Source organism: Melanerpes formicivorus, unplaced genomic scaffold, assembly GCF_026170545.1.
Source record: "Melanerpes formicivorus ecotype bairdi unplaced genomic scaffold, bMelFor1.0.p_v2 SCAF_99, whole genome shotgun sequence".
NCBI classification, from domain to species: Eukaryota; Metazoa; Chordata; class Aves; order Piciformes; family Picidae; genus Melanerpes; species Melanerpes formicivorus.
In genome coordinates this window covers 441,942-469,450 of record NW_027142451.1, presented here as the reverse complement: position 1 = coordinate 469,450, position 27,509 = coordinate 441,942, and the positions used below count along the sequence as shown (strand labels likewise).

Here is a 27,509-nt window from a genome sequence, read left to right as displayed (position 1 = left end):
CCTATGAACCTTCTGGTTCCAACCCAGCTGCAGCTTTGCTGAGACAGAAAAATCTCAAGCCCACAGTGTATTGAAAAGATGGGGGGAATGAACAAAGAAGAGGATATGCTGACATAATGACAGCTCTGGTTTGCTCTCTCTTCCTTTCCCAGAAACTCTCTGTTTGCTGTGCTTTGTTTCAATGCTATTCAGCATTAAGATGAGGTTCTCACAGTGCTGCCTACTGTAACCCCAGTACAGTTTAGCTTAGGCTCAATCCCTGTTTCTCTAAATGTAGTGTTGTTTTACACCACCTTCATGCAGCAGTTATCTTCATTGGCCAGGCACTCACTACTGCAAGACCCTTCACAACCCTTCCAACCTGATCTCTTTCTTCCAACCTGATCTCTTTCTATGATCAGGTGACCCGCCTGGTGGATGTGGGGCAGGCTGTGGATGTGGTCTACCTGGACTTCAGCAAGGCCTTTGACACCGTCCCCCACAGCAAACTGCTGACTAAGCTGTCAGCCTGTGGATTGGACCACTACACTCTGTGCTGGGTTAGGAACTGGCTGGAGGGCCGGGCCCAGAGAGTGGTAGTGAACGGTGCCACATCGAGCTGGAGGCCAGTCACCAGTGGTGTCCCCCAGGGATCAGTGCTGGGCCCTGTCCTCTTCAACATCTTCATCGAAGATCTGGATGAAGGGGTAGAGTCAGTCATCAGCAAGTTTGCAGATGACACAAAGTTAGGGGCAGATGTTAGTCAGTTAGAGGGTAGAAGGGCTCTGCAGAGGGACCTCGACCGACTGGACAGATGGGCAGAGTCCAATGGGATGGCTTTCAACAAGTCCAAGTGCCAGGTGCTGCACTTTAGCCACAACAACCCCATGCAGAGCTACAGGCTGGGGTTGGAGTGGCTGAAGAGCTCCCAAACGGAGAGGGACCTGGGGGTGCTGATTGACAGCTGCCTAAACATGAGCCAGCAGTGTGCCCAGGTGGCCAAGAGGGCCAATGGCATCCTGGCATGCATCAAGAACAGTGTGGCCAGCAGGAGCAGGGAAGTCATTGTGCCCGTGGACTCAGCACTGATCAGGCCACACCTTGAGTACTGTGTCCAGTTCTGGGCCCCTCAGTTTAAGAAGGACATCGAGACACTTGAATGTGTCCAGAGAAGGGCAACGAGGCTGGGGAGAGGCCTTGAGCACAGCCCTATGAGGAGAGACTGAGGGAGCTGGGGTTGTTTAGCCTGGAGAAGAGGAGGCTCAGGGGTGACCTGATTGCCCTGTACAACTACCTGAAGGGTGGTTGTAGCAAGGAAGGGGTTGGCCTCTTCTCCCAGGCAACCAGCACCAGAACAAGAGGACACAGTCTCAAGCTGTGCCAGGGGAGGTTCAGACTCTAGGTGAGGAGGAAGTTCTTCACCGAGCGAGTCATTCGTCATTGGAACGGGTTGCCCAGGGAGGTGGTTGAGTCATCGACCCTGGAGGCGTTCAAGGGGAGATTGGACGTGGCACTTGGTGCCATGGTCTAGTCATGGGGTCTGTGTTGATAGGTTGGACTCGATGATCCTCGAGGTCCTTTCCAACCTAAGTGATACTGTGATACTGTGACAAACTTCCAGAGTCAGCTCTCATCTTTATCTCCCTACAGTATTAGCCATTACCAGCAAAGTTTGTGTTCCTGAAATTCTCATTTCCAGATTGTCAATAAACACCTTGCATAAGGCAGGACATGGCACAGATCCCTAGGGAATTTTGCTGGAGCTCTCTATCCACTGTGAAAATGGAATATTTGTTCCTTGACATGGTTTCCTGTGTTCAACTGGTTACTTATTCAAGTGACTTCCTTCCTTCTAAGCTTATGGCAACCTCATTTTTTTCCAAATCAGTGAGGGACCCTGTCAAGTATTGTGTCCAGTTTTGGGCACCTTGATACAGGAGAGATGTGGAGGTGCTGGAGCCAGGGCAGAGGAGGGCAAGGAAGCTGTGAAGGGCCTGGAGAATAAATCTGATGAAGAGCAACTGAAGGAGCTGGGGATGGTTAGTTTGGAAAAGAGGAGGCTGAGGGAAGACCTCATGGCTCTCTGCAACTACCTGAAAGAACAATGTAGAGAGGTTGGTGCTGGTCTCTTCTCACAGGTAATTATAGAACAAGAGGGAATGGCCTCCAGCTGTGACTGGGTAGATTTAGACTGGATATTAGGAAAAACTTTTTCCCATCAAGAGTGGTCAGGGATTGGAATGTGCTGCCCTGGGAGGTGGTGGAGTCCCCAAGCCTGGATGGGTTTAAAGGTGGTTTGGATGTGGTGCTTGGGGCTATGGTTTAGGAGTGACCCTTGCAGAGTAGGATTCTGGGTTGCGCTTGGTGATCCTGGATTCAGGTCTTATCCAACCTGAATGTTTCTGTGATTCAGAAACTGAAGTTGACTTTATCAGTTGAGTCTCCATTGATGTCCTCAGAGGATCACAGGCTCACAGGATGTTAGGGATTGGAAGGCACCTCCAAAGATTTTCGGGTCCAACTGCCCTCACAGAGCAGGACCATAGAATCTAGCTCAGGTCACATAGAAACACATCCAGAAAGTCTCCAGAGAAGGACACTCCACAACCTCTCTGGGCAGCCTGTTTCAGTGCTCTGGGATGCTCACAGAGAAGAAGTTCCACCTCATGTTGAGGTGGAACCTCCTGTGCTGTAGTTTCCATCCATTGCCCCTTGTCCTATACCAGGGTGCAAGCGAGCAGAGCCTGTCCCCTAGCCCTCTTGCCCCCTAGCCCTCAGATATTTATAAACATTCATTAAATCCCCTCTCAGTCTTCTCCAGACTAAAATGTCCCAGGTCTCTCAGCCTTTCCTCATAGGATGCTCTAGTCCCATCATCATCCTCAAGGAACATTTTCAAGGCATAGCATACTACAGAGGGAGTTTCTTTACTTTTTACTAATTCCACTTATTTTTTTGCAGAGCTTCTATGTATTTGCATACAATAACAGAAGATTTAAGGCCTGTAGTTTACTTTCTCTCTCTCAGCAAAGAGGTGTTACATTGACCATGTCCCAGTTCTCTGATGCTTGTTGAGACTCAAAGAGATCTTCTACAGTCAACACTACTATTGGAAAATGCTGATGGCAACAAGAATTTTCCCTGGGTTTTCTCAGGTTTTCAGCCTCAAGGTGTGAACATTTACAGCACCACATTTGGTAGCTCAGTCCTGTCTCTATTAATATTTGGGTTATATGAGGCTTGAGCCTTTTTTTCTTGTCTTGTGGAAGAGCTTTTCCCAGAAAATTTCCTTCCTCATAAGAAAATGTGACCTCAGAGAGCCACCTACCTCAACGTTTTTGTTATTAGCCTCCCTTTTTGTTCACTTACTTTTGCAAATGGCAATGCTGTGCCTACAGAAATGGGGAGGCTCCTCTGCTGTAAATCCACTGAGGAAATCACAGTATCACAGTAGTATCACAGTATAACTTAGGTTGGAAAGGACCTCGAGGATCATCAAGTCCAACCTATCAACACAGACCTCATGACTTGACCATGGCACCAAGTGCCACATCCAATCCCCTCTTGAACGCCTCCAGGGACAATGACTCCACCACCTCCCTGGGCAGCACATTCCAATGACGAATGACTCTCTTGGTGAAGAACTTTCTCCTCACCTCGAGTCTAAACCTCCCCTGGTGCAGCTTGAGACTGTGTCCCCTTGTTCTGGTGCTGGTTGCCTGGGAGAAGAGACCAACCCCTTCCCGACCACAACCACCCCTCAGGTAGTTGTAGAGGGCAATGAGGTCACCCCTGAGCCTCCTCTTCTCCAGGCTAAACAATCCCAGCTCCCTCAGCCTCTCCTCACAGGGCTGTGCTCAAGGCCTCTCCCCAGCCTTGTTGCCCTTCTCTGGACACGTTCAAGTGTTTCGATGTCCTTCTTAAATCAGGGAACTTGTTGAAGTTTTTCTTTGATGAAAATGTGTCAGAGGAAAATATGTCCTGCTAGCTCACAAGGAGCTGAACCAGTGTCAGGAGCAATGAGGACACCCTCAGTATGGAGGAGAGTGGAAGCTTGCCTGGGCTAGGCAAAGGTCCAGTGTTAACATGCCTGCTCCTCTCATGTCAGCTCCAGTTTTGCTCTTTTCTGGGAAGCAACTTTCTGTACTGCTTTACACCCTCACTCTTCCTTGTGGTGAAGAATAAAGAGCAACAGCCAAGGTGGTCATACGCTCCATGCTTCAAGGCCTCTTTCCCTCTACTCACCAGAGTAGCCATTGCCCACTCTCACACTCCACACTGGTTAGGGCCAAGTGGTTTAGTTCCTGCTCAAGGTACCTGGTGTGTGTGCCTTACTCCAACCTCATCCTCCCCCTTCAGCTAGGATTTCCTCCAATGTTAAGGGACTAGGCCTACTGCCAGTTTTCTGTAGTGAAAGGGATCTTTTCCATATGGTGAATTTAACAACTGCTGTGTGGGTTTTTTCACCTCCTACCAAGCATCCACGATGGCTGGGCCTTGGGAAGTTTAAGCTGCAGCAATAACAACTTATGGAGTTCTTAACTGTGACTGAAATGGATCTGAAATGCAGATAAAGGAACCCAGGTAGCTGTCCTGCACTTCTGGGCACTTCCATGATATTGAGTCTGCAAGCTTCACAGAATCACAGAATTATTGAGGCTGGAACAGACTTCTGAGATCACCAAGCCCAGCCTATGACCTAACAGCACCACAGCAGCTAAACCAGGCCACCAAGTGCCACATCCAAGCTTTTCTTAAACACCTCCAGGGATGGCAACTCCACCACCTCCCTGGGCAGTCCATCCCAGTGCCTAATCAGCCTTTCTGTCAGGAAGTGCTTCCTAACCTCCAACCTAAACCTCCCCTGGCACAGCTCCAGGCCATGGCCTCTTGTCCTGTCACAAGTTGCCTGGGAGCAGAGCCTGACCCCCACCTGACTACAACTTCCTTTGAGGTAGTTGTAGAGAGTGATAAGGTCCCCTCTAAGTCTCCTCTTCTCCAGGCTGAACACCTCCAGCTCCTTCAGCCTCTCCTCATCAGACTTTCCCTCCAGCCTCCTCCCCAGTCTGGTTGCTCTCCTCTGGACCTGCTCCAGCACCTCAATATCCTTCCTGAAGTGAGGGCTCCAGAGCTGCAGACAGTGGTCGAGGTCAGGCCTGAGCAGAGAGCAGAATTCCATCCCCGGTCCTGCTGCCCACCACCATTCCTGATCCAGGGCAGGATGCCATTTGCCTTCTGTGCCTTCTAGGCAGCCTAGCTTGGGGCTCCCTCCCCTTGTACCCTGTCCTTTGCAATGCACGTGGGAAAGCATCTAAAGTTCCAGCAGGGATCGTCTGACTGGCTTGGGCATGCACGGGCTGTACCCTCCCATTCAGGTGCTGCTGACACCAAGAGAGGCCCACAGGGCCTTCACAAGTTTTATTTTGCTGTTTAGAAAGCTTTAATTCCAAGTTTGTAGGTGGTGTGGCTTGTCAAGTTGCCTGTGACTTTACCATGCGGCTGCACACCTCGGTAGGTATTTGTAGTCCAGGGTATCCATTTTTTGTGATGGAAAGGCAAAGCTCTCTACACCAGCCCTAGGAAGAGCAGGTGCTTGCAAAAAAGCAGCTGGATGATGATTGGACTTCACTTCAAAGATGAAGATGAAGCTACTGCCCTTCACCTCACCTAATTACCTGCATTACCAGGAGGGAAGGAGCAGGCTCTTCTCACTTGCTCCCTGTGATAGGACAAGGAGCAATGGATGCAAGCTGCAGTACCTCAACACAAGGCGGGACTTCTTTACTGTAAGGGTTCCAGAGCACTGGAACAGGCTGCCCAGAGAGGTTGTGGAGTCTTCTTCTCTGGAGACTTTCCATCTCTGTCTTGCTGTGTTCCTGTGTGACCTGTGCTGGATTCTAAGGTCCTGCTCTGGGAGCAGGGTCAGACTGGATGATCTCTTTGGGTCCCTTCCAACCCCTGACATCCTGTGATCCTGTGATTACAAAAACTATTCCAAATTCCCATGCATTTCACATTTTTAAACCTAACTGGCAAAACAGACTACTACATTTTATAACATGAGTCAAACCAGTGACTGGTATCTCAAAATGTGAATACTACATATTCTACACAACATCCCACAGACTCTGAACACTCATCAAAAGCGAAAGCTGTAATAATGCCTGCAAAAGTACAAAAAAAACCCATTCCTAATGCATCTAGTGGGAAAGCCAGTTTGGGCCTTCCCACAGTCAAGCTGTGAAGTCTATGATTCCTCTGCATCTTAAAAAACAACAAAAAGAATCCACATAATGTCCCTAAATTTTAACCATCAAAGGAGATCTACAGCAGTTTTAGATACTCTGATCAATTCCTCTCAGTAACCAGATTGGCATTGAGTCCATCATCAGTAAATTTGCAGATGACACCAAGCTGGGGGCAGGAGTTGATCTGCTGGAGGGTAGAAAGGCTCTGCAGAGGGACCTCGACAGGCTGGACAGATGGGCAGAGTCCAAGGGCATGAGACTGAACACATCCAAGTGCCGGGTTCTGCACATTGGCCACAACAACCCCATGCAGTGCTACAGGCTGGGGTCAGAGTGGCTGAGAGCAGCCAGGCAGAGAGGGACCTGGGGGTGCTGGTTGACAGTAGGCTGAACATGAGCCAACAGTGTGCCCAGGCAGCCAGGAGGGCCAATGGCATCCTGACCTGTATCAGGAACAGTGTGGCCAGCAGGAGCAGGGAGGTCATTCTGCCCCTGTACACTGCACTGGTTAGGCCACACCTCGAGTACTGTGTCCAGTTCTGGGCCCCTCAGTTTAGGAAGGAGGTTGACTTGCTGGAACGAGTCCAGAGAAGGGCAACAAAGCTGGGGAGGGGCTTGAAACACAGCCCTGTGAGGAGAGGCTGAGGGAGCTGGGGTTGCTTAGCCTGGAGAAGAGGAGGCTCAGGGGTGACCTTATCACTCTCTACAACTACCTGAAGGGAGGTTGTAGACAGGCAGATGTTGGCCTCTTCTCCCAGGCAGCCAGCACCAGACACAGTCTCAGGCTGCACCAGGGGATGTTTAGGCTGGATGTTAGGAAGAAGTTCTATACAGAGAGAGTGATTGCCCGTTGGAATGGGCTGCCTGGGGAGGTGGTGGAGTCACCATCATTGGAGGTGTTCAGGAGGAGACTTGATGGGGTGCTTGGTGCCATGGGTTAGTTGATTAGGTGGTGTTGGATTGGTTGATAGGTTGGACACCATGATCTTGAAGGTCTCTTCCAACCTGGTCTATTCTGTTCTATTCTATGGCAAGGTCTACTATTAATGCTGAGTCTGTGACAATGGGCAATGGTTGGAAGATGACGGAGAGCAGGGCTAGACTGAAGCTTAGGAAGAAACTCTTCAGTATGAGGGTGGTGAGACTCTGGAAGAGGCTACCCAGGGAGGTTGTGGAAGCCCCCTCCCTGGAGGTGTTCAGGACCATATTGGATGAGGCTTGAGCAGCTCAGTCCAGTTGAGAGGTGTCCCTGCCCATGGCAGGGTGGTGGGAGTAGATAATCTACTCCAATTCTGGGCCTCTCAGTTTAGGAAGGACATCAAGACACTTGAATGTGTCCAGAGAAGGGCAACGAGGCTGGGGAGAGGCCTTGAGCACAGCCTGTGAGGAGAGGCTGAGGGAGCTGGGGTTGTTTAGCCTGGAGAAGGGGAGGCTCAGGGGAGACCTCATTGCTCTCTACTACTATCTGAAAGGTGGTTGTAGCCAGGAAGGGGTTGGTCTCTTCTCTCTAGAAACCAGCACCAGAACAAGGGGACACAGTCTCAAGCTGCGCCAGGGGAAGTTTAGACTCAAGGTGAGGAGAAAGTTCTTCCCAGAGAGAGTTGTTAGCCATTGGAATGTGCTGCCCAGGGAGGTGGTGGAGTCACCGTCCCTGGAGGTGTTCAAGAGGGGACTGGACGTGGCACTTGGTGCCATGGTCTAGTCATGAGGTCTGTGGTGACAGGTTGGACTTGATGATCTTTGAGGTTTCTTCCAACCTTGGTGATACTGTGATACTTTGATACTGTGATACTGTGATCTTTGAGGCCCCTTTCCAGCCTAAGCCATTCTATGATTATATGATTCTGTTAATGCAGACTGAGAGAAAGAAAAAGTTTACAGAAATAAATGCTCACACAACCTGCAGAGGAAACCTGCTGTTAAAACCAGTGCTGCTTCTACTGCCAACGTTAAAAAAAACACACCAGAAAAAACCCCAAACAAAACAAAACCAAACCCAAACCAACAAACAACCTAAAAAAAAGAACCCAAGCACCAAAAGCAAACAGAATCACAGAAAACACCCTGCTGAAAGAGACCTCCAACTCAAATGAGGAAGCTGAGCTATGGTAAGCAAAAATTGCTAAGGAACAGCAACAGTGTCTATGCTTTTTCTGACTAACCAAGAGCTGCCACCAACACATCTCCTTCCCTCTCAATCCCCAGAAATGATTAGCACCATCTCCAGAGTCACTGTGGGCACAGCTCTTTGCTTTATTGGCACACAGAGATGTGCTGCCATTGCCAGCATACCCACTCTCCAGCACAGCAAATGGTGGTCATATGGCAGATAATGTGAAATACCTGAGTACATCCTTTCAGCCACAAGTTTTCATGTCAGGCCTTCCAATTGCCAACTTTCTCAGCCACTTTCTACTGGTGGTAAAGTCACAGGCAACTTGACAAGCCACACCACCTACAAACTTGGAATTAAAGCTTTCTAAACAGCAAAATAAACCTTGTGAAGGCCCTGTGGGCCTCTCTTGGTGTCAGCAGCACCTGAATGGGAGGGTACAGCCCGTGCATGCCCAAGCCAGTCAGACGATCCCTGCTGGAACTTTAGATGCTTTCCCACGTGCATTGCAAAGGAGAGGGTACAAGGGGAGGGAGCCCCAAGCTAGGCTGCCTAGAAGGCACAGAAAGCAAATGGCATCCTGCCCTGGATCAGGAATGGTGGTGGGCAGCAGGACCGGGGATGGAATTCTGCTCTCTGCTCAGGCCTGACCTCAACCACTGTCTGCAGCTCTGGTAAATAAAATAGGAAAGTTGGACAGGTTGTGGCATTATTGTTAGCTCTTTTGCATCTCTGTCTAAAGCACTTCAGATACTGCATGTCTAAATCAGGCTCCAGTCATTTTCACATCACCTGACAAATTGATGTGTTTCCCATCTGTGCTTGGTTGACACCTGGGCAGCAGCTAAACCTCGCCCTCAGCCACTCCTTCATTCCCCAACTTCAAATCTCCCCTCTGCAATTTCAAATCAGGCTGAGCAGGTCTTAGAAAGGAAGAGTTTTCCTATTTCTCACAATGATGTTGAGATAATATTGAATTACACAGGAACAGCTTTTATTTGCCTTGGTCCAAAGTGTCCCTCTATAGCAAGCATCATAGAATTGTCAGGGTTGGAAGGGACCTGAAGGATCATCCAGTTCCAACCCCCCTGCCATGGGCAGGGACACCTCACACTACAGCAGGTTGCTCACAGCCACATCCAGCCTGGCCTTAAAAACCTCCAGGGATGAGGCTTCCACCACCTCCCTGGGCAACCTGTTCATGTTCACCCTCATGGGGAAGAACTTCTTCCTAGCATCCAATCTGAATCTACCCATTTCTTGTTTTGCTCCATTCCTCCCAGTCCTATCACTGCCTGACACCCTAAAAAGCCCCTCACCAACTTTCTAAGATACTGGAAGGCCGCAAGAAGGTCTCCTTGGAGCCTTCTCTTCTCCAGCTTGAATAGCCCCAACTCCCTCAGTCTTTCCTCATAGCAGATCAGCTCCAGCCCTCTGATCATTGTCATGGCCCTTCTCTGGACACCTTCCAGCACCTCCAGATCCCTCTTGTAATAGGAGCTCCAGAACTGGACACAGTACTCTAGGTGGGGTCTCCCCTGAGCACAGCAGAGGGTGAGAATCACCTCCCAAATGTCATTCTTGACTTGTTAATTAAATTCATCCTACCAGTTCTCAGATGCTGGTTTTGATTTTAACAAATGCCCACCCCCCCAAAAACCCCCACACCAACAACCAAACAACAACCAAAGAAACCACCAAGTTCAAAAAGCCTTTCTAAAAGAGTGAACAGGAATTGTGGGGGGAATATTCTGCAACCTTTAATTAGGCAGAGTATTTCAAAATAGGGTCCAAGATATTTCTACTCAGTGAACAAAAATCTGTTTCCAGCTAGCAACACATTTACCATTATAATGGTGACAGTTCTTAAATGAGTTCCTGGGCATTTCCAAGATCACTGTGAGCAAAGCCAAGGGCTGCTGCTGTGTACTGCTTCCCTTGTGCCCACACAAGCATTTCCAACCTCCAAGATGCCACAGCGGCAGCCACAGCCGATGTGCAGGAGACCAAGGCACATTCTCAAAGCAATAATTCACAGAGTGAGGGATAATCAGGAGATGCTCACCCTGGGAACTGTGCTTCATCCCACACAAGAGGCTAAGTCTGAGAAAATTAAAATTTTCCTTTTGAAATGGTTGCTATTGCTTTTCCTCACAGAGGGGAAGGGCTTAGTCTCAAGCACAAAATGCTGCAATAGATTTTTGATGAAAACTGTAATAGGCGACTATTCCCACAGCAGAAATGGCCAAGGGGTCTGCCAGGACTGTGACAAAGGATGTTTAAATTAAAACCTGAGAATGACAGTATTATCTGTTTGGTTCACACCTCCAGTATTATGCAGCCCTGTCACAGGACTTGGGGGTGCTGGTGGGTGAGAAGCTGGACATGAGCAGGCAGTGTGAGCTTGCGGCACAGAAGGCAAATCACATCCTGGGCTGCATGAAAAGATGTGTTGCCAGCAGATCCAGAGAGGTGATTCTGACACTTTGCTCTGCTCTGGTGAGAACTCACCTGCAGTACTGTGTACAGCTCTGGAGCCCTCAATACAGGAAGGACATGGACCTGATGGAGCAGGATGGATCAGGGGGTTGGAGCAGCTTTGCTACGAAGACAGGCTGAGGGAGCTTGGGGGTGTTCAGCCTTGTGACCGTTTGAGGCGGTGCCTTTAACGAAGGGACACCATGGCCGAAGGAAGGGACACCCTCGACAAGCCTGGAGAAGAGAAGGCTCTGGGGAGACCTAATAGAAGCCTGACAATACCTGAAGGGGGCTACAGGAAGGATGGGGAAAGGCTATTTGCAAAGGCCTGCAGTGACAGGACCAGGGGCAATGGCTTCAAACTAGAGAAGAGCAGATTGAGATTGGATGTGAGGAACAAGTTCTTTACTATGAGGGTGGTGGAACAGTGGAAGAGGTTGCCCAGGGAGGTGGTTGAGGTCCCTTCCTTGGAGATATGGAAGGTGAGGCTGGACAGGGCTCTGGGCAGCCTGATCTAGTTGGAGATGTCCCTGATGACTGCAAGGGGATTGGACTGGATGACCTTTGGAAGTCCCTTCTGGCCTGGACTATTCCATGATTCTAAATAAAGTGATAGGAATGTCAGAGAAGAAACACTCAGTCTATCCATGGTGAAACTGGATATTGAAGAGGCAGCACTTAACTTGTACTATACACTTAGATATGCTTCCATATACTTCTGTACACTTCTGTACAGTACAACACACTTAGTTTAAACATTTTTATACTTGCCAATGTGTACATTTAGGCTCCAGCAATAAGAAAACACAAACCAACAACTTAGTGTCACCATGCCATAATCTATTCAAGAGCATTCATTTTGTTCGTAGCTGAACCAGGTAATAACTTCAAGACAGAAGTCAGGCTCAGGGATTTCTATCTCTGCCCATTTGAGAGAATAACTGAGGTGAATTTTACTCCTTCTTATTTACTAGAACAGTAAATGAAAACCATTTATGCCAGCAGGCTGGTGCCACTGCTTCCAACTTTATTACCTTCTAGACAGATATTCCCCACAGCCAGAATCTCTAACAAAACTGTCCTTCTAGAGAGGCTAACTTGAAGCTAGTGCTGTTTTTCTCCTCCTAAAACAGCCAATCACTTATAAAAATGTTGGAAGTAGCTTTCACATTTGGATAAATAATGAAAAGAGCAAAAATTCCAATTAAATTAATAATAAATAGAGAAATAAATAAAATAATATAATATTATCATAATCATTAAATAAGAATAGAATAGAATAGAATAGAATAGAATAGAATAGAATAGAATAGAATAGAATAGAATAGAATAGAATAGAATAGAATAGACCAGGTTGGAAGAGACCTTCGAGATCATTGAGTCCAGCCTATCATCCAACACCACCTAATCAAGTAAACCATGGCACCAAGCACCCCATCAAGTCTCTTCCTAAACATCTCCAGTGGTGGTGACTCCACCACCTCCCTGGGCAGCACATTCCAATGGTCAATCACTCTTTCTATGAAGAATTTCTTCCTAGCATCCAGCCTGAACCTCCCCTGGCACAGCTTGAGACTGTGTCCTCTTGTTCTGGTGCTGGTTGCCTGGGAGAAGAGAGCAACCCCCACCTGGCCACAACCTCCCTTCAGGTAGTTGTAGACAGCAATAAGGTCTCCCCTGAGCCTATCTTCTCCAGAAACAACTTATAATAGTAATAGTTGTTATTGTTATCATTATTTTAGCTCTTTTAATATGTCATTTGAGGGAATTTCATGTCACAAAGATCACTTGGATGGGCTGTTCTGGTTTCTAACCACACACTTGTAGGACAACACCTCAGCTGGCATTCCATTTAATCAATATTAAATGGGAGAGCCTTTGCAGATCTATAAAGAGGAGGGTCTGAGTATGAGAGAGTGGTACTTACACGCTCTGGGAAGTCAGCCTTCAGTTCAGCAATGCTTTTACACCAATATGCTGCTGTCTTCTCGCTGATCAGTTCGATGTTCAGAAAAGAGCCTTGGCCTGGGCCATACATAGGACCTGAAGTAACTCCACGCACAATCCTCGGAGACACATTGGTCACAATATCCTGCAAAGCAGTGAAACCTTTCAGACTGGTTTTGCAAAGTAAAGCATACATACATCAGCAATGGGTACACCACACAAACTTACACACCTCAGGTGTTTTAAAAATGTCTTCTTATTGTGAGCATAAAACTGCAGTGCTTGGACAGTGTGTTCTTTATATTAGCATATTCTCAACAGGGACAAGTGTAGGGTCCTGCATTTCAGGAGGAATAACAGCAGGCATTAGGACAGGTTAGGGGCTGCCCTGCTGGAAAGCAGCTCCATGGAGAAAGACCTTGGCGTGCTGGTGGGCAGCAAGTTCTGCATGGGACAGCAACGTGCCCTTGTGACCAAGGGAGCAAATGGCATCCTGGGGTGCAGCAAGAAAAGTGTGGCCAGCAGGACTAGGGAGGTTCTTCTCCCCCTCTACTCTGTCCTGCTGAGACCACACCTGCAACTGTTCCCAGTTCAAGAGAGACAGAGACCTGCTGAAAAGAGTCCAAGGGAGAGCCCCAAGGATGATTAGGGGACTCAAGCACCCCTATGAAGAGAGACTGAGAGACCTGGTGCATTTTGGTCTGAAGAAGAGAAGACTGAGAGGGGATCTGATCAAGGTCGATATCTGAGGGGTGGGTGTCAAGTGGAGGGGGCCAAGATCTTTTGGGTGGTGCACAGTTTTAAGCCAAGGAACAATGGAGACAAGCTTGAACACAGAAGGTTTCAGCTCAGCAAGAGGAGAAATTTCTTTACAGGGAAGGTGCTGGAGCCCTGGAGCAGGCTGCCCAGAGAGGTTGTGGAGTCTCCTTCTCTGGAGACTTTCCAACCCCACCTGGATGCATTCCTGTGCAGACTACCCTGGGTGATCCTGCTTTGGCAGGGGGGTTGGACTGGATGATCTCTGGAGGTCCCTTCCAACCTCTAACATTCTTTGGTTCTCTGATTCTCTGCATGAGACTGTACATGAAAGGAGAAAAAAATGTTTTGCTGTGCGTGTGAAAAGAAATCCTAACTATCAAGAAAATACCAACATGAGGCACTTCTGAACTGCCACAAGCAAAAATAATTCAAATAATGCCTTTGTGTTGGGTAGAGTCTTGGTATAAAAGGTACAAGGTTTGATATAAAAACCTGTGCAACCTGGTACAAGGCATGGTATAAAAACCTGTGCAAGCCTCAGTGATGCAACAGCACATCTGAATCACCCTTCCAAAAGATTACTATAAACTCCATGTCCTATACTAGTAGCTGAAGTGCAAAAAGTGCTGCCTTCTCCAACAAAAAGTCAGTGTCACGGGGCCAGTCACCCACACACCAAACCTCACAAATGAAATTATCTGACTAAAGAGCCCCCACATCAAAAACTAAACGAACAATAGTGATGGAGAGAGTCCCAAGGAGGGCCACAAGAATCATTGGGGGTTGGAGCACCTCTGCTAGGAGTGAGAACCAGCTGAGGGAGCTGGGGTTGTGAACAAGAAGAGAAGAAGAAGAGAAGGCTCTGTGGAGAACGAATAGCAGCCTGTCAGTACCTGAAGGGGGCTACAAGAAGGCTGCAGAGAGACTGTTTGCAAAGGCCTTCAGTGACAGGATGAGGGACAATGGCTTCAAACTAGAGCAGAACAGATTAAGATTGGATGTGAGGATCAAGTTCTTTACTATGAAGATGATGGAACACTGGAACAGGCTACCCAGGGAGGTGGTTGAAGCTCCATCCCTGGAGATATTCAAGGTGAGGAGGTCTTGGGCAACCTGATCTAGTTGGGGATGTCCCTGCTGACTGCGGGGAGGTCAGACTGGATGACCTCTGGAGGTCCCTTCCGGCCTGGACCATTCTATGATCCCATGACTCTGTGAAAGTTAAGATCAATACTGCTCAGCACAACATTTCTGAAGGTCACCACGAGGTTAGCAAACAATTTTGAAGCAGGCAGTAAACAGACAACATGTCGACGCGTTAGGTATCTCTAATTAAGCCGCCATGTCCCCTCAGCTCTATTAACAAACAACTGTAAATTCTGACATCATCTAAAATAAAGAGAAACATAGGAGGCAAAAATGTTCCTTTTGCCAATTGCCAATTAAAAATAATTTTGAGGTAAGGCCATTTATTTACGAATGCCTCAGAATTATTTGTTTAAGTACCCCCCTCCTCACCATCTTGTCATTTTTCCTGCGATAACATGAACTTCCATTAGTTTATAGCAATTAAGGTCAATTTACATATTTTAATTAAGAACCATCCCATATAAAACAATTAGGGTAATAGGCATACTAACTGGATTTCATAACATTTGGACGTTTTTCCAACTAGATAGACAGGAAACCTTAATTAGCATTAATTAGCACTGATCTGCATATGTTTGATAACGCATACCCTTGCCACAAAAGATTATTTATTCTCGAATCTGCCAAATGCTGCAGTTAGAGAGGATAAAGGGGCCTTTTTCTTTCACATTGTATGGAAATTTGAGGTAATCTTCATCTGCTTATGAAGGGAATTAATTGTTACACAGCAAACAGGCACCAATATTTTACACTGATAAATTTGCGTGTGCCGATTCACACGGCTGGGAAGCCGACAAAAGTAATCTCCCCACTTCATCTGTTTGCAGGCCTAATGAGTCTGGAATGCGGATCACAGGGTGATCACAGGGTGTTAGGGGTTGGAAAGGACCTCTGGAGATCTTCCACTCCAACTCTTCCCCTGCCAGAGCAGGACCGTAGAATCCAGCACAGGTTGCACAGGAATGCATCCAGAGCATTCCTCCAGTCTCTCCAGAGAGGGAGACTCCACAACTCCTCTTTAATATCTTCATTGATGATCTGGATGAGGGGATTGAGACAGTCATCAGCAAATTTGCAGATGACACCAAGTTGGGAGCAGATGTTGATCTGTTAGAAGGTAGAAGGGCTCTGCAGAGGGATCTTGACCAACTGGACAGATGGGCAGAGTCCAATGGGATGGCATTCAACAAGTCAAAGTGCCAGGTGCTGCACTTTAGCCACAACAACCCCATGCAGAGCTACAGGCTGGGGTTGGAGTGGCTGAAGAGCTCCCAAACGGAGAGGGACCTGGGGGTGCTGATTGACAGCTGCCTAAACATGAGCCAGCAGTGTGCCCAGGTGGCCAAGAGGGCCAATGGCATCCTGGCATGCATCAAGAACAGTGTGGCCAGCAGGAGCAGGGAAGTCATTGTGCCCATGGACTCAGCACTGATCAGGCCACACCTTGAGTACTGTGTCCAGTTCTGGGCTCCTCAGTTTAGGAAGGACATCGAGACACTTGAATGTGTCCAGAGAAGGGCAACAAGGCTGGGGAGAGGCCTTGAGCACAGCCCTGTGAGGAGAGGCTGAGGGAGCTGGGGTTGTTTAGCCTGGAGAAGAGGAGGCTCAGGGGAGACCTTATTGCTGTCTACAACTACCTGAAAGGTGGCTGTAGCCAGGAAGGGGTTGGTCTCTTCTCCCAGGCAACCAGCACCAGAACAAGGGGACACAGTCTCAAGCTGTGCCAGGGGAAGTTTAGGCTTAAGGTGAGGAGAAAGTTCTTCACTGAGAGAGTCGTTAGCCACTGGAATGGGCTGTCCAGGGAGGTGGTGGAGTCACCGTCCCTGGAAGTGTTCAAGAGGGGATTGGACGTGGCACTTGGTGTTTAGTCATGAGGCCTGTAGTCATGAGGTCTGTGGTGACAGGTTGGACTCGGTGATCTTTGAGGTCTATTCCAACCTTGGTGATACTGTGATACAACCTCTCTGGGCAGCCCGCTCCAGTGCTCTGTGACCTTAACAGTGAAGAAGTTCTTCTTCATGTTGAAGTGGAACCTCCTGTGCTGTAGTTTATATCTATTGCCCCTTGTCCTATCCCAGGATGCAACTGAGCAGAGCCTTTCCCCTCCCTCTTGACCCCCAGCCCTCAGATATTTATAAAGATTCATTATATCCCTTCTCAGTCTTCCCTTTTCCAGACTAAAAAGCCCGAGGTCTCTCAGCCTCCCCTCATAGGGCAGTGCTCCAGCACTATCACAGCAACCTCTCTTTTTCCCTTTCACTTTACATTTTCCCCTTCCTCTCAACAGTTAAATTTCAGCAAGAACATAAATAATAAGTCAGGCCATTCTCTGAATGTATGCGCAGCAAAAGCAAACTGTGGCATGCACTCCCCTCACTCCCTCCCAAAGCAAATTACAAATATTGCAGTTTATGCTGAAGAACTATTTACATTAGTTTGCTCCCTCTTATCCTCCTGAGCATTTCACTCCTTTCAAATTGCCTCAGTGATCTGACTGCATCCCAGCAAGCTCCTCGTGCGCAGGGACGATGCTCTCGCATCACCCAGCAAGAGAAAACATTCAAAGCAGTGGCTTAAATGCTGGCAACCTGACCTGACTCCTTGTTACGGTTTGGAGCTGGTAGCTTAGCTCAGTTTCCTAACTGTAAACAAAGAATAGGAAGTTTCTGGACATCTGTGAGTAAAAGGCAAATCAAGGTTAGGCATTGGATGCAAAACAGCAACATAGCTAAGTCTATAGAATTCCATCCACTTGGGGACTGGGATGAAAAGCATCTGCATAAATTATCCTCTCTATTGCTTCTGCGCTCTTGCTGCTCCTAGCTGGTGCCTTTGCTTGGCTTTGCTGACCTTGGCTGTGTTCCTTCTTGTGCCTAAGTACTAGCACAGGATCACAGGATGTTAGGGGCTGGAAGGTCCTTGAGTCCAACTCCCCTGCCAGAGCAGGACTGTAGAATCCAGCACTGGTTGTGCAGTAGCACATCCGGGTGGGTTTTGAAAGTTTCCAGAGAAGGAGACTCTACAACCTCTCTGGGCAGCCTGTTCCAGTGCTCTGGGACTTTCCTCTGGGACTTTCATGTTGAGATGGAACCTCCTGTGCTGCAGTTTACATCCATTGCCCCTTGTCCTAAATAAATCACCAGCCTAGCTCAGAATGCTTTGGAAGCAAATGAAACTCTATTTACAAGCCCATGCTTCAAGTGGCCATTAGCTTCCTTTTCCCATGCTCCAAGGCAGTGAGGAGCTATGCAGCCAGGGCAGCATGGCACTAGGCCTGAGCTAACAGCCTGTCTGTTGTCAGCAATTATTATTTGGGTTCAGTGCAAATGATGGCAAGATGCACCTGGTGTGATCTCCATTCCATGGCAGGCTCAGTTGGGAATGTGTGTATGCCAGGCCATGCTTGGAGATGCTTACAAAGCCATTTGTGTGTGTTGCTCTGTGTGTGTTTTGCTGTTCTTCAAGTCTCCTTCATTTATTACAGGTAAGGATTCAAAGCCTGAGGGACTACAGTCTAGATGATACCTTTTGGGGGACACTCACAAAGTCTCAGACTTCTTCCATGCTAAAACACTCTAAAGTTTCTGCATCTGCTTTGGGTCTACAGACAATCTCACCCCTCAGACCTGTGACTGCTACCAGATCCCCGTGGCTTTGATTCAGTCTTCCCCACAGCTCAGTCACACTCAGCCACTGAGTGACGATTTATCTCTTCAGGTTCCCACAAAGTTGAATCAGGTAATGCACAGACTTGGCAGCCATCCTTCACTTTAATGACCACAGGAGATACATGAAGCCACATGAAACAGTAAACACACATACATCTCTCTGCCTACACATCCTCACTCTTCAATTTTCCTGGAGATTCTGTGAGATGCCCTTTGGTGCTCTGGGACTTTCCCCTCCAGCTGTCCCCTGCCAGCAGACAGCTGTGCTTTCACACAGTGGCTTCCACTGCCTCCCTGTTGCCTCTGTGCCACAGGGCCCCTCCCCTGTGTCCATGCATCATTTTATCTTTCCTGACCAAGCTGCTTCTGCTTCCCAAAATCCTTCCTGGCTTTGAAATCCAAACATTACCACCTGGCTGGTTTCTCCCGAGGGGAATATGCTTTCCTTATTTAAGATCCCATTCCTCATTTGCCTCTCCCAGCTCCAAGTGAGCTAGATGGAGAGAGTCTGTAATGACTGACACGCTGGCACCTCTCCTGTCTCTTGTTAGCACATGACAGCCCCAGACACGAGGAGACACACAGTTCATGGAAAGAAAATGGAATTTGTAACTTATGTGATGATTCAAGGAATCTGTCTATGTACACACAGAATAAAATCACACAAGTGACAGAAAATTGACTCTTTGAGATGAGTGTGAAATACCTACACAGAACATGCATTGCCACCATCTTCCCAGTCAGTCTCCTGCTATGTCTAAAGCTAAATAAGGAGAGAGTTAGGGAAAGGATCTCTTGGCTATGCTTAATAGTCACCTTCACATCCTCCAGCCTTAGGAGTGATTTTCACATGGTATCAAAGGTTCTTTCACTCTGATGGGCAGTTCTGGTGGGTAGCCAATTGTTACTGCTGTCCCCAAAACAGCACATAAGGTCTGAGTAGCTGAAACATAAGGTCAGAGTAGCTGAAATAGCCATAGTGCTCCAGCCATGGGGTCTGAGAGAGAGCATCCTCTGGTGTTTTAACTCCTCTCCTCTCCTCTCCTCTCCTCTCCTCTCCTCTCCTCTCCTCTCCTCTCCTCTCCTCTCCTCTCCTCTCCTCTCCTCTCCTCTCCTCTCCTCTCCTCTCCTCTCCTCTCCTCTCCTCTCCTCTCCTCTCCTCTCCTCTCCTCTCCTCTCCTCTCCTCTCCTCTCCTCTCCTCTCCTCTCCTCTCCTCTCCTCTCCTCTCCTCTCCTCTCCTCTCCTCTCCTCTCCTCTCCTCTCCTCTCCTCTCCTCTCCTCTCCTCTCCTCTCCTCTCCTCTCCTCTCCTCTCCTCTCCTCTCCTCTCCTCTCCTCTCCTCTCCTCTCCTCTCCTCTCCTCTCCTCTCCTCTCCTCTCCTCTCCTCTCCTCTCCTCTCCTCTCCTCTCCTCTCCTCTCCTCTCCTCTCCTCTCCTCTCCTCTCCTCTCCTCTCCTCTCCTCTCCTCTCCTCTCCTCTCCTCTCCTCTCCTCTCCTCTCCTCTCCTCTCCTCTCCTCTCCTCTCCTCTCCTCTCCTCTCCTCTCCTCTCCTCTCCTCTCCTCTCCTCTCCTCTCCTCTCCTCTCCTCTCCTCTCCTCTCCTCTCCTCTCCTCTCCTCTCCTCTCCTCTCCCCTCCCCTCCCCTCCCCTCCCCTCCCCTCCCCTCCCCTCCCCTCTCCCCTCCCCACCTCACCTCTCGGAGGTGGTGGAGTCACCATCATTGGAGGTGTTCAGGAGGAGACTTGATAGTGTGCTTGGCTGCATGGTTTAGTTGATTAGCTGGGTTGGATTAGTTGATAGGTTGGATGCGATGATCTTGAAGGTCTCTTCCAACCTGGTTCATTCTATTCTATTCTATTCTATTCTATTCTATTCTATTCTATTCTATTCTATTCTATTCTATTCTATTCTATTCTATTCACTCTAAAAGTGTTTGGCCTCACACTGTCCACACTTGCAGCTAATAATTGCCACAGATTCTTGTACTGTAACCCCACAGCTGTGCCATTTAAGCTGTTTATGTTTGGGCAGTAGGGATGTTTTAAATCGTAGGGAACCCAAAGCAGTGTCCAGCAGAGTGCCAGATCAGGCAAAGATTTGCACTTTTACTGTGTGTCCCTCCTAAATTAATCAACAGAGATACCATTCACACTGTGAATATTAAGTTATCATCTGTAGGCGTGGAAGTTAATGACCTGCAGAAATTAATCAAGCCTTTCACCTCTCTCTGCATTATTGTTTTAGTTGAATCGAGAGGACAGCTCTTCATTAACTGGGTTCACATATTTATTTCATAATCATGTCTTCTAGAAACCAAAGAACAAAGTTTGGAGAAGGATATTGTGAGTAGAGGTCAGTTGTGGGAATATGTATAGACACTCACCCAGAAGGGCAACAAGGCTGGGGAGAGGCCTCAAGCACAGCCCCACAAGCAGAGGCTGAGGGAGCTGGGGTTGTTTAGCCTGGAGAAGAGGAGGCTCAGGGGAGACCTCATTGCTCTCTACAACTACCTGAAGGGAGGTTGTGGTGATCTCTTCTCTCAGGCAACTAGCACCAGAACAAGAGGACACAGTCTCAAGCTGTGCCAGGGGAAGTTTAGGCTCGAGGTGAGGAGAAAGTTCTTCACTGAGAGAGTTGTTAGCCATTGGAATGTGCTGCCCAGGGAGGTGGTGGAGTCACCATCCCTGGAGGTGTTCAAGAGGGGAATGGACGTGGCACTTGGAGCCATGGTTTAGCCATGAGGTCTGTGCCTCCTCGGGAAGAAGAGATCTATACAAATACCTTATTAAGGTGATTTTAGTCAATCATCTCAAAACAGCATGCTTAAAGTGAGCAAAAAGCAAACTGCAACGTGAAAAGAGCCCAAAGGTAAGTTTCTGCTTTACTATATTCACTGTGCCATTTTCTTTACTTTCTTTACTTCTTACTACATGTGAGCTGGAAAATGTAGGTATCTAAGCAAATTACCAGGGACTCCTTTTCCCCACATTGCCAAGGATGTGTTGAACAGGCTGTAAAGATTTCCCACCCAGTGGGTGTGAAATGGTTCTAGAGCTTATTCACTAAATGCTTTAATCACCCCACAAGATGCAGCTCTCCCTGCAGTTTCTCCTCAGTGCAGTAGAACCTGATCTACACTTTCACCTGTGTAGAGATATGAAGGAGCAGGAGTTGCCACCCTGCTAGCAGAGCAGCAGCAAAGCATTCTGGAAGCCTGGCCGGCTGCTGTTTGCACACCCTCGTAGACACCAGCACCATCACAGAGGGATGTCCTCGTGACTCACTGCCAGCTCACACTCAAGGTCTTGTGATGACTTGCCTCTCGTGTGACTCAGCTGTCTAGCCAGACTGTGTGGAGTATCACCCCTTCTGGAGTTTTAACCATCCACGAACGGCAAGCAAAACCTGAAGCAACAATACCACTCCTCACAGCACTGTTACTACACCTCCCTTCCCAGTCATTCCTCACATTCTCCTCTCCATCAGAGCTGAGACCTAATCTCTCCAGAGGGCTCCTGTTCTGAGGCCCAAAGCATGCACTTCCTCTCAGGAATTACCCCAAGCTTAGGACTTTATGCAGCTGATTTCTCAGGCTGCTTTTACACAGGAAGCTAAATACACAGCAAGGACCTCTCCCAATGCAAACATTCCACCAGGTGCAACAATGCAGATTAACAACTTCCCTGAAGACCTTATCTATCAGATCCTGCAGTCTTTACCAACAGCATACACTGAGACTTACTGGCTGATGGAGCAAGACAAGTACATTTGCTCATGATTTCTGCCCAAGGAGGTTAGATGCCAATCACATCCTGGGCTGCATAAAGAGAAACATAGCCAGCAGGGTGAGGGAGGTGATTCTCCTCCTCTGCTCTACTCTGGTGAGACCCAGCCTGTAGTATTGTGTCCAGTTCTGGAGCCCCTATGACAGAAAGGATCTGGAGGTGCTGGAGAATGTCCAGAGAAGAGCCATGAGGATGATCAGAGGGCTATCTCCTCTGCTATGGAGACAGACTGAGAGTGTTGGGGCTGTTCAGACTGCAGAAAAGAAGGCTCTGAGGAGACCTAATTGTGGCCTTCCAGTATCTCAAGGGGGCCTACAGGAACGCTGGGGAGGGACTTCTGTGATCTCTGGAGCCTCCTTCCAACCCCTAACAATTCTATGATTCTATGAACTCAGGAGGTCCCTTCCAACCCCTAACATCCTGTGATCCTAACATCCTGTGGTTCTGTGTGTAAATGCAAAAAGAAGTGTATAAGTAACACCAGGGATCTTCTTCAAGATCTGCTCTACATTAGTGAAGGGATTAGAACACTTGCTCCTTATATTACAAATGTGAGCAGTCCTGGCTGGCTGTAGAAATGATAGTTTCTTAAACTGAATTCTTTTATTGCTATCTGCTATCTATCTGCAAGAGAAGGAAACTGATGGAGAGGAAAGAGAGGGCTGAGTCTAGACTTCATTCACAAAAGTAGAGGAAAAAAGGAGATGTGACTTTATGGTACTTAATTTCTCATACCTGGTGATGGGGAGATTAAAGCAGTTTCTCCATGATGGGATGTTCTGAGATAGGTTTTGCTATCAGACTGGTTTCAGTCTTTTTTAAAATGCTCCTGTACTTACTGAAGGAAAGAAAGAAAGAAGGAAGAAAGGAGATGACCTTGCTGAGGTTTTGTACTCATCTAGGAAGAATAAAGCCTGGTCTTTTCCCTCACTAAAATAAACCACTAAGCACAACTCTTACGAATGCAGCAGGTAGCATTGGGTGCAATGTTGCAATAAGTTTGTGCACTGGAAGGTACCAGTGGCTGCATCATAGAATCACAGAATTGTCAGGGTTGGAAGGGACCTCAAGGATCATCCAGTTCCAACCCCCCTGCCATGGGCAGGGACACCTCACACTACAGCAGGTTGCTCACAGCCACATCCAGCCTGGCCCTAAAAACCTCCAGGGATGAGGCTGCCACCACCTCCCTGGGCAACCTGTGCCAGTTTCTCACCACCCTCATGGGGAAGAACTTCTCACTAACATCCAGTCTGAATCTACCCATTTCTAGTTTTGCTCCATTCCCCCCAGTCCTATCACTCCCTGACACCCTGAAAAGTCCCTCCCCAGCTTTCTTGTAGTCCCCTTCAGATACTGGAAGGCCACAAGGTCTCCTTGGAGCCTTCTCCTCTCCAGACTGAACAACCCCAACTCCCTCAGTCTGCCTCCATAGCAAAGGAGCTCCAGCCCTCTGATCATCCTCATGGCCCTTCTCTGGACACCTTCCAGCACCTTCAGATCCTTCCTGTAATTGGATCTTGTAATAGGTCTCCATCATCATTTCCAACCCCCTGCCAGAGCAGGACCACCTCACCATCTAATCTAGTGATCTAGTATGCTACAGAGGGGAAAAGGATACTTAAAGACATATTCTTACACGTCTTTTGATGTCTGTTTGTCATGGGTTTGCCATGATGAAAGGATCCAAAATCTGTAGGGTGCCTTACATCCCAAGGGTTTGATGTACAAACATCTTCCTTAATACTGCAGGCTGAATAAGCTGAGTTATGAAAACTGAGTTATTTATTTTTTTTTAATAGAGCATTATCTCATAACTGTTTTTACAACATGAAACCATCCCATTTGTGTTTATTAAACCAATTTAACACTACAGCTCCAGTGAGCAGCCTGGCTTTCCAAATCAGTAAGTGAGCACAAAAAGACTGCAGCCCCATATGGGGAAAAAAGCAATGTGTCAGGATTTTGGAGGAAAATCGCTGAACCTCTCCCATTGTGTGAAAGGCAAAGGAGAAGATAGAGGTTTTGCTACCATGTAGTTGTTTTTCTAGACCATCTCCTAAGTGCCTTGAGATTTAACTATGAGAATGAGCAAGAAACTTCAAAAGTTACAGACACTGAATTAATTGCTATCTATGTCTTTCTCACTGCTGCTTGCTCAGCACATCTCCTTTCCTACCGATGCAATTTTCAGGCAGTGGATCATCACTGCTGATGGTAGTGCTAAGTAAGACAGCAAAATCCCAATATCTTTAGATAATCACAGAATTACAGGAAACATCCAGTTGCAAAGACTTCCAAGCTCATCCAGTCCAACCTTCCACCCAGCACTGCAGGGTCAACATTAAACCATGTCTCTAAGCACCAGCTCCACAGGCTGCTTGAACACCTCCAGGGATGGTGACTCCAGCACTGCCCTGGGCAGACCATTCCAATGTCTGAGAACCCTCTCTGGGAAGAAATATTTCCTAGCATCCAGCCTGAACCTCCCCTGATGCAGCTTGGAGCCATTTTCTCTGCTCCTGTCTCTTGCCACCAAGGAGCAGAGGCTGCCCCCTCCTCACTCCAACCTCCCTTCAGGGAGCTGTAGAGAGCAATGAGATCTCCCCTCAGGCTCCTCTTCTCCAGCCTGAACACCCCCAGCTCCCTCAGCCCCTCCTCATAGCCCAGGTGCTCCAGGTCCTCCTCCATCCTCATTGCCCTTCTCTGGACACTCTCCAGTGCCTCAATATCCTTCCTGTAGTAAGGGCCCAGAACTGAACACAACAGTCAAGGTGTGGCTTTCCCAGTGCTGAGCATGGGGGGATGACCACCTCCTGTCTCTGCTTCCCACCCTGTTTCCAACCCAAGCCAGGATGCCATTGGCTTTCTTGGCCCCCCTCTACACTGCTGGCTCATATTTAATCAGCTGTCAACCAGCACCCCCAGGGCCCTCTCTGAGTCACAGCTTTCCAACCACACATCCCCCAAGTCCATAGCTTGCCATGGGTTTGTTGTGATCCAGCTGGAGGACCTTACTAGATTTGTTCACTCTCCTTAATTTAGCATAAACTTATGACAATCCCACTCCCACTGCAAGTCACATAAAAATGGTCTGATGCCCTCAAAAAATCAGCAGGCCTCCAGTCTTTGCTAAACCATCCATGATAATTTCACTAGAAACCCTGGGTTTATAAACTAGAGCTCCCTAAAACAATAAATCAGGAGATTAAAAGAAAAGGGTAGCAGGGCTCTGCAGAGGGACCTCAACTGACTGGACAGATGGGCAGAGTCCAACATGATGATATTCAACAAACTCAAGTGCTGGGTGCTGCACTTTGGTCACAAAAACCCATGCAGTGCTACAGGCTGGGGTTGGAGTGGCTGGAGAGCTGCCAAACAGAAAGGGACCTGGGGGTGCTGATTGACAGCTGCCTGAACATGAGCCAGCAGTGTGCCCAGGTGGCCAAGAGGGCCAATGGCATCCTGGCCTGCATCAGGAATAGTGTGGCCAGCAGGAGCAGGGAAGTCATTGTGCCCCTGTACTCAGCACTGGTCAGGCCACACCTTGAGTCCTGTGTCCAGTTCTGGGCCTCTCAGTTTAAGAAGGATATCGAGACACTTGAATGTGTCCAGAGAAGGGCAACAAGGCTGGGGAGAGGCCTCAAGCACAGCCCTGTGAGGAGAGACTGAGAGAGCTGGGGTTGTTTAGCCTGGAGAAGAGGAGGCTCAGGGGAGACCTCATTGCTCTCTACAACTACCTGAAGGGAGGTTGTAGCCAGGTGGGGATTGGTCTCTTGTCCCAGGCAACCAGCACCAGAACAAGAGGACACAGTCTCAAGATGTGCCAGGGGAAGTTTAGGCTCAAAGTGAGGAGAAAGTTTTTCACTGAGAGAGTTGTTAGCCGTTGGAATGTGCTGCCCAGGGAAGTGGTGGAGTCACCATCCCTGGAGGTGTTCAAGAGGGGATTGGACGTGGCACTTGGTGCCATGGTCTAGTCATGAGGTCTGTGGTGACAGGTTGGACTCGATGATCTTTGAGGTCTCTTCCAACCTTGGTGATTCTATCATTCTGTGAAATTATGAGTAAAAGTACAAAAGACATTAAGAGTCACTCTAGTGTTGATGCCAAAAGTATACACACGTGTCTTCTACACATATTTTACAAGGTATATATAAAATCAATATATACAATGTTCCAGGTTTTACAAGAGAATGAGTTTTGATCTTTCTTTGCAATTACATTTGCCTGAGCAGGATTTTTGAAAAAACAAACACATTAAAATTTCATAATACAGGCTCACAGGGTGCTAGGGGTTGGAAGGGACCTCTGGAGATCTTCCAGTCCAACCCCCCTGCCAGAGCAGGATCATAGAATCCAGCACAGGTCACACAGGAACACATCCAGACAGGGATGGAAAGCCTCCAGAGAACTCCACAACCTCTCTGGGCAGCCTGGTCCAGTGCTCTGTGACTCTCACAGTGGAGAAGTTCCTCCTCCTGTTGAGGTGGAACCTCCTGTGCTGGACTTTATATCCATTGATCCTTGTCCTATCACAGGCTGCAACTGAGCAGGGCCTGTCCCTGTCCTTTCCTTCCCAGCCCTCAGATTGTGATAGACGTTCATCAGATCCCTTCTCAGCCTTCTCCTCTCCAGACTAAACAGCCCCAGGGCTCTCAACCTCTCCTCATCAGGCAGTGCTCCAGTCCCTTCAGCATCCTGCTAGACCTCCCTTGGACTCTCTCCAGCAGATCCCTGTCCCTCTTGTACTGGGCAACTCAGAACTTGATTCAGTATTCCAGGTGGGGCCTTACTAGGGTAGAGTACAAGGGGAGGAGAACCTTCCTGGATCTGCTGCACACACTCCTCTTAATGCACCCCAGGATCCCTGTCCCTCTTCAACTGGGGAGCTTTAAAGCTAAAACATTTCATATTCGTCTTATTTTTCACTCATTTTCTAGACATTGTAATGTAAAAGCATTTGTACTGTAATTACAAAAGACAAATTCTCAAATGCATTATGTCCTCCAGCACTTTGCCTTGACAAACAATTACTGGATATCACATTCAGCAGCATACAAAAACCCCAATCTTTATCACAAGGTTAAAACTAGACTCTGAACAAAAGATGCTCTCAAAGCAAATCCAAATTCTCATCAGCTTTATATCAGTTTCTCTGTGAGAGACAGGAAAGAGAGGGAGGGAGAGAAGAGAAAGGGAGGAAAAGGGAAAAACAAAACCCCTGAAGGGCATTTGAAAAATTAGTTGCTAATGTTTAGTGTGAGCAGACTTTTATCAGTGTTCTGATAAAGGTGTAAGCAGTAGGACATGATTAAATTTCTGATGTCAAACTGCATTGTGGGGAAAAAAAAAATCTACCCACCAAAGAAGAAAGAGGCTTACAGT

The 27,509-nt window shown here is 48.0% G+C and overlaps 1 protein-coding gene across 2 annotated transcripts in view; it reads right to left on the bottom strand.

The window, feature by feature from the left end:
* DPYD (dihydropyrimidine dehydrogenase) overlaps positions 1-27,509 on the bottom strand; it is a 609,010-nt gene that overhangs the window by 238,861 nt on the left and 342,640 nt on the right. For both annotated transcript variants that reach the window (XM_068166235.1, XM_068166236.1), the window contains one exon: positions 12,746-12,910. In XM_068166235.1, coding sequence (XP_068022336.1) covers positions 12,746-12,910 — 165 coding nt within the window. The remainder of the gene's footprint in view (positions 1-12,745; positions 12,911-27,509) is intronic.